This window comes from Oncorhynchus tshawytscha, linkage group LG26 (assembly GCF_018296145.1).
Source record: "Oncorhynchus tshawytscha isolate Ot180627B linkage group LG26, Otsh_v2.0, whole genome shotgun sequence".
Taxonomy (NCBI): domain Eukaryota; kingdom Metazoa; phylum Chordata; class Actinopteri; order Salmoniformes; family Salmonidae; genus Oncorhynchus; species Oncorhynchus tshawytscha.
In genome coordinates this window covers 24132642-24140465 of record NC_056454.1, presented here as the reverse complement: position 1 = coordinate 24140465, position 7824 = coordinate 24132642, and the positions used below count along the sequence as shown (strand labels likewise).

Genomic DNA, 7824 nt, shown 5'->3' with positions numbered 1-7824 from the left:
TGTAGGCCTCCTTGCTCGCACACGCTTTTTCAGTAAGCCCACAAATTTTCTATAGGCTTGAGGGCTTTGTGATGGTGACTCCAATACCTTGCCTTTGTTGTCCTTCAGACATTTTGCCACAACTTTGGAAGTATGCTTGGGGTCATTGTCCATTTGGAAGACCCATTTGCGACCAAGCTTTCAGTTCCTGACTGATGTCTTGAGATGTTGCTTCAATATATCCACATATTTTCCCATCCCCATGATTTCATCTATTTTGTGAAGTGCACCAGTCCCTCCTGCGGCAAAGCAACCCCACAACATGATGCTTTACCCCCGTGCTTCACGGTGTTCTTCGACTTGCAAGCCTCCCCCTTTTTTCCTCTTAACATAACGATGATGGTAATTATGGCCAAACAGTTTTATTTTTGTTTCATCAGACCAGAGGACATTTCTCCAAAAAGTATGATCTTTGTCCCCATGTGCAGTTGCAAACCGTAGTCTGGCTTTTTTTATGATGGGTTTGGAGCATTGGCTTCTTCCTTTCTGATGAACCAGACTTGTGGAGGTCTACAATTTTTTTTCTGAGGTCTTGGCTGATTTCTTTAGATTCTCCCATGATATCAAGCAACGAGGCACTGGGTTTGAAGGTAGGCCTTGCAATACAGCCACAGGTACACCTCCAATTGACTCAAATTATGTCAATTAGCCTATCAGAAGCTTCTAAAGCCATGACATAATTTTCTGGAATTTTCCAAGCTGTTTAAAGGCACAGTCAACTTAGTGTATGTAAACCTCTGACCCACTGAAATTGTGATACAGTGAATTATAAGTGAAATAATCTGACTTTAAACAATTGTTGGAAAAATGACTTGTGTCATGCACAAAATAGATGTCCTAACCGACTTGCCAAAACTATAGTTTGTTAACAAGAAATTTGTGGAATGGTTTAAAAACTAGTTTTAATAACTCCAACCTAAGTGTATGTAAATTTCCGACTTCAACTGTACATAGTCAATGATAGGCTTCGAGGGGACTCCTACGGTAGGTACACCTATAGCTCATCTCTTGGAAGTAGTACTGTAGACTACTTTTTCACTAACCTCAAGCCAGAGTCTCTCAGAGCATTCACAGTCAGCCCACTGACATCCCTATCAGATCACAGCAAAATCACAGTCTACTTGAACAGAGCAATACTCAATCATGAGGCATCAAAGCCAAGGGAACTGAAAAATATTAAGAAATGCTATATATAGAAGGAAAGTAGTGTGGAAACCTACCAAAAAACAATTAGGCAACAACATATACATGAGCAAATACAAATCAACTATTAAAGACTACCAGAACTCACCGGATTCTCCAAATACATTGAATGAACTACAGGACAAAATACAAACCCTCCAACCCAAAAAGGCCTGTGGTGTTAATGGCATCCTAAATGATAAAATATACAGACCAAGAATTCCATTTGGTTATACTTAAACTCTTTAACATCATCCTTAGCTCTGGCATCTTCCCCAATATTTGGAACCAAGGACTGATCCCCCCCCCAATCCACAAAAGTAGAGACAAATTTGATCCCAATAACTACCATGGGATATGCCTCAACAGCAACCTTGGGGAAATCCTCTGCATTATCATTAACAGCAGACTCGTACATTTCATAATTGAAACAATGTACTGAGCAAATGTCAAAATGGCTTTTTACCAAATTACCATATGACATACCAAGTATTCACCCTGCACACCCTAATTGACAAACAAACAAAACAAAACAAAGGCAATGTCTTCTCGTGCTTTTTTGATTTCAAAATTTGGCATGAGGGTCTGCTATACTAATTGATGGAAAGTTGTGTTTGAGGAAAAACATAAGACATTATAAAATCCATGTATACAAACAACAAGTGTGCGTTTAAATTTGGCAAAATACACAAACATTTCTTTCCACAGGGCCGTGGGGTGAGACAGGGATACAGCTTAAGCCCCAACCTCTTCAACATATATATCAATGAATTGACAAGGCCACTAGAACAGTCTGCAGCACCTGGCCTCACCCTACTAGAATCTGAAGTCAAATGTCTACTATTTGCTGATGATCTGGTGCTTCTGTCCCCCAACCAAGGAGGTTCTACAGCAGCACCTTGATCTTCTGCACAGATTCTGTCAGACCTGGGCCCTGACAGTATATCTCAGTAAGACAAAAAATAATGGTGTTTCAAAAAAGGTCCAGATGCCAGGACCACAAATAACATTCAATCTAGACACCGTTGCCCTAGAGCAGGGTTTCCCAAACTCTATCCTGGACTCGAGCCCTGGGCCCAGGGTGCACGTTTTGGGTTTGCACTACACAGCTGATTCAAGTAACCAGTTAATTATCAAGCTTAGATTTTTTTGAACAAGCTGTGTAGAACAAGGGCAAAAACAAAACATGCTCCCAGGGTGGGCCCCAGGACCAACTTTGGGAACCCTGTCCTAGAGCACACAAAAAACTATACATACCTCGGTCTAAACATCAGCGCCACGGGTAAATTCCACAAAGCTGTGAACGAGCTGAGAGACAAGGCAAGAAGGGCCTTCTATGCCATCAAAAGGACATGCCAATTAGGATCTGGCTAAAAATACCTGAATCAGTTATACAACCCATTGCCCTTTATGGTTGTGAGGTCTGGGGTCTGCTCACCAACCAAAAATTAACAAAATGGTCCAAACACCAAATTGAGACTCTGAATGCAGAATTCTGCAAAAATATCCTTTGTGTACAAGGTAAAACACTAAATAATGCAGAGCAGATTTAGGCCAATACCCGCTAATTATCAAAATCCAGAAAAGGGCCGTTAAATTCTACATCCACCTAAAAGGAAGCAATTCTGGGGGTCTGTTCACAAACACAAACAGACCCTACAGAGCCCCAGGACAGCAATACAATTAGACCCAACCAAATCATGAGATAACAAAAAGTTAATTACTTGACACATTGGAAATAACTAACAAAAAAACAGAGCAAACTAGAATGCTATTTGACCTTAAACAAATCAAATCAAAATCACATTTTATTTGTCACATACACATGGTTAGCAGATGTTAATGCGAGTGTAGCGAAATGCTTGTGCTTCTAGTTCCGACAATGCAGTAATAACCAACAAGTAATCTAGCTAACAGAGAGTACACATTGGTAGAATACCTGACCACTGTTACTAACCCAAAATGAAGGAAAGCTTTGACTATGTACAGACTCAGTGAGCATAGCCTTGCTATTGAGAAAGGCCGCCATAGGCAGACCTGGCTCTCAAGAGAAGACAGGCTATGTGCACACTGCACACTGCTCTTTTAGAATTGGGTTCAATAGGAAAGAATGTTTGTTTTCCCCAACTTGTGGGCGTGGTCCATTGAATCCCTTCTTTTTATTTATTTATTTATTTTTAATTTGACCCCTTTTTCTCCCCAATTTCGTGGTATCCAATTGTTTTTAGTAGCTACTGTCTTGTCTCATCGCTACAACTCCCGTACAGGCTCGGGAGAGACGAAGGTTGAAAGTCATGCGTCCTCCGATACACAACCCAACCAAGCCGCACTGCTTCTTAACAAAGCGCGCATCCAACCCAGAAGCCAGCTGCACCAATGTGTCGGAGGAAACACCGTGCAGCTGGCAACCTTGCTTAGCACGCACTGCGCCCGGCCCGCCACAGGAGTCGCTGGTGCGTGATGAGACAAGGACATCCCTACCGGCCAAGCCCTCCATAACCCGGACGACGCTAGGCCAATTGTGCGTACGACGGATCCTGGGCGCAAACCCAGAGTCGCTGATGTGCTGGTGGTTAACTGTAAGTGTTAACTTGCCCTTAACCCTTAACCACTGCCCCACCCGCGATTTAATCCCTTCTTACACAACTCGTAGTATGACCACAAACACTTCATTGAAGAATCTCTACTGTTCACCAATCACCGGCAAACATTTAATTGAAGAATCCCTACTGTTGACCAATCACGAACGAAGGGGAGTAGTCTTCAGAACAGACATAAAAAACCTTGCCGAAGACCAATAAGAACAAAAAGTCACAAAATGTTGCCATAATATACGCACAGACTGTTACGAACTGTTTCAGATGATGCCTTTAAGAGGAGCAGAGGCAAAATTGAGAAGTATAATTATCAGAATGGAAGAAAGGGAGGTAGGGTGAGACCGAGAGAGATCGACTGACTAAGCAGGTTTTGTCATGTACTGTATGTTGACATTCCTCCCATTCTTGCTGAACAGTTCAGTGTTTAGAACACTGATTCAATCTGTATAGTTTCTCTCCAGACATTCCAGAACACTCTCTCTACACCCATTATCTCCTACCTGCATCTTTATGTGTGTGTGTGCGCATGTGCATTTGTGTAATTGTGAGTGTATATGTGTGACACACGAGTGCAAACTCATATTTCTATTTCTACTTTTATCAGGCCCAATCATTACTGCTAAATGGTACTACCTGGAATGAATCATTGCTTGATGTGACTGCTTGGGCAGTACTGACAGATTGTTCTTCTTGATTGATTTCTTCTTCTAATTCATCTAAGAGTGAGGAGCAAAGTCCTCATACATATAGCTATTTCGAGGATTGCCATAGGCCAAATAAATCTATTTGGTGAGTGCTGTCCTACATCATGTAGATGGACCAGGCTGTAGTCACAATGATTCAGCACCCTGGTTGCAAGAGATAATCATTTTGTGGTGACTGAAAGCATGTTGTTTGCTATTTCTGTCATGTGTTGATTGTGCTGGTGGTTAACTATAAGTGTTAACTTGTGATTAGATTTCAGACTGGCTGGGCTGAATCATTTCCGCCCACTTGTTGTGGTGTTTTGCTTTACCATGTCAGTGAGTTCTCTCTATGTGGGGCAACCGGTCTCTGTTGATTTCCCCTGGTGATGGTCAACTATTGACCTTCAGGGGGGTGGGGGTAGTTTCAGCTGTTCTCGTCAGTCTTTCATGGTAAGGGCAATAGGGGTATTAGTTTGTCTCTAACTGTAATAATTACTGTCAAAGGCAAAGCAACTGATAGATACTGTATATGAATGGGATGATAACATTGCCCTGAATATAATATAATAGAATAACTTTATTTTTTCTATGGCACTGCTTCTCAGTAGGCTCGTTGTAAATAAGAATTTGTTCTTAACCGACTTGCCTAGTTAAATAAACGTTACATTTCAAATATAGTTCAGCCTAGTTTGGAAAAATCGCTGATCCAGGAGATGGATGAATAACTTTATTCTGACAACCTATTAGTGTTGGCCTATGTCCTAACATTACAGACCTTGCGGACTCGTCTCCAACAAGAAAAAGGTGGAATGTATAGGGTTAATCCTCTGCTTTCCCCATTGGCAGGGATCCAGTGCTTCGCTTCCCTCCTTCACCCACCGATTGGTCAATAGAGAGCTAGTCCCGGCGCCGAGGCCGACAGCCGAACATAAGATTGGTTTCAATTGGAGGCACGGTTGTGGGCTGATGGCTTTCTCGTGAATATTCATAACCTGGCGTTCTGCTAGGTCAGACCTCGCCCTGAATGGTTTATCCCGTGAGGTTGTTGGGTTTGATGTAGCGTCAGTCATGTTTGCATTGGAATACATGAGAGCAAAATGTAGGTCAATGTGAATGAAGTTTGAATTCGATTGCAATGTAAACTATAATTCGTTTTTAGTGTGCTTGGTGTGTGAATGTTTTGAGAAAGCTCACTTATAAACCATTGTGCTGTGTTTGAGTGGCTGATGCGCAACACAGGCAGACAATTGCGCGAACATAGAGCCTCCTATCATTTGGTTTGCGGAAGATGCATTCATTGCTTTCTTACTGGGCACTGGGAAAGGGCCGGGTAGTAGGCATATCGCAACTGGGAGGCCAATCCCCTTCATGCAAACTATGCCAACATGTTGTTTCTGTCTGTGTACTAGCTCATTGGAGTCCGGTTACTGTAGAGGTAGAATAATCCTGACAAACAGGTTCTGGGCACGCCCTTGGACACGAATCCACCTGCTCTATAAAGATCCGACCGGGGACCAGTAAGAGTCAGAACAGAAACGAAAAGAAGAAGGAATAGGCAAAAGAAGAAACGAGAACAACTGCCAAACTCTATTCATAGTTCTGTTTAATAATTTAATACAAAAGGACAAGCCGCTTTCCAAAGCCGATTAGAAAGTAGAAGAAACGAACTATCCAGCTCTGGTTGACAATTATACATTTAATTTCTAAAATAAATTCAAGAATCAACAACAGTTGCCAAGATGATGCAGATCTCAGAATCCCACCTGCAGAAGAACTCCCTGTTCAACTCCATGAACCGCTTCATCGGTGCCGTCAACAACATGGACCAGACGGTAATGGTGCCCAGCCTGCTGCGGGACGTCCCCCTTGAAGAGGAGAGGGAGATGGCCGCCCTGAAAAGCTCGGGAAACAGCGACATCGAGGACGGGGACATGTACAGCTACTACCAGCTGCTCAAGTCTATCCGTTGCGACATCGAGTGGGGAGTGATGCGCGCCGAGGAAGCCAAGAAGCGAAAGGAGAGCCGGGCTTCCATCTCGCGGATGGATTCAGCGGAGGAAGATTCTGAGGTGTCGTCCGAGGAAGACGAAGATAACCTGCAGAAGCAGTTCCAGTTCCACATGACGGGGCTCCACGGGGTGCTGTCCAAGCTGACGCAACAGGCCAACACCCTGACCAACCGCTACAAGCAGGAGATCGGCATTGGATGCTACTAAAATGCAGCGCAACGATGAACCCGGATGATCGATTCTCATTCCCTGGTGATCGATTGTGTATTATTTAGCGGGAATGAGGTGAACTGAACTGAATAGTCTATAACTGATGAAATTCCTTTGAATGGATGGAGATAGAAAGAAAATAATAGAGACAGAAATAAACATTTCTGCTCTCTATATGTGGTATTATTTTACCTTTGTGGTATATTGTGTCGATCCATAGTAATGTTGTGGTTGACCTGCTATGTGGTATATCCGGGTTCCACAACACCTGTTTGCACTCTGATTTTTTACCACCATGTCTATGTTTTATGCACGGTGTTCAATGGCGCCCCATGCCTTCAGCTCAAGTGACACAGATAATACATATGTATACATTTATTTAATATTGATGTATGTAACTTGTTACCTCGCACTGTATGTTTGAGAGCTGTATATTTCAAGGTTGAAGAAGTGCATGACCTCAGAGACATTTGGCTATATTTTTTAACTTCCCAGTAAGGGGAAATGCTCATAGGATTTAGCATGTCTAATTATTGCCAGTGTGTCAAATAGTCTGTACAGGTCTTGTATATTTTCCCTTATTGTTATGTTTCTTTATTATGTGCTTAGCTAAATGGAGGAGGCTTGAGAGATTCTTGCCTATGATCCCATTGCTGCCCTATATGACCAATGAACTGAAATCAACCGATGGTTCTTCTGCATAGAGAATAATGAAGGATTCCAAGAGGTCATGTTAATATGTTGCTGTTGCCATGGTATTTATGGAGAGGTGAAACTCCATAAGCCATTGTTTTTGTATGTACTATATTATGTTTTTGTATTGAAGATTCTGTATTTGTACTGAGAATTAAACTTTTTTATAAATGAAATGAATTTGTTTTGCAAGTTCTTTGCCTATAGCAACACTTCACCTAGAATGTTGTGGAACAGGATTAGAATTGCAACAGCTATCTTCCTCCAACTGACCCCAATACATTTCAACCCGTGTTTGACATTTCCCTAACATTTGATGTTCGTCCAGGGATCACTCCATCCTATGTTCATATGTACATGTTTCTTTACAAACCCTATTCACCCTAAACAAATACTTACAGGCATGCA

The 7824-nt window shown here is 42.2% G+C and overlaps 1 protein-coding gene across 1 annotated transcript; it reads left to right on the top strand.

Annotated features, from left to right (window-relative positions):
* Positions 1-5826: 5826 nt before the first annotated feature.
* On the top strand, positions 5827-7592 carry mid1ip1a (MID1 interacting protein 1a). The gene has a single exon (XM_024389345.2). The coding sequence runs from the start codon at positions 6244-6246 to the stop codon at positions 6718-6720; it is 477 nt and encodes a 158-aa protein (XP_024245113.1). The 5' UTR covers positions 5827-6243; the 3' UTR covers positions 6721-7592.
* The last annotated feature ends 232 nt before the right edge of the window (positions 7593-7824 follow it).

What these genes read in the sequence shown, in the direction of transcription:
- mid1ip1a (XM_024389345.2), top strand. Translation starts at nt 6,244, where the DNA reads ATGATGCAGATCTCAGAATCCCACCTGCAGAAGAACTCCCTGTTCAAC.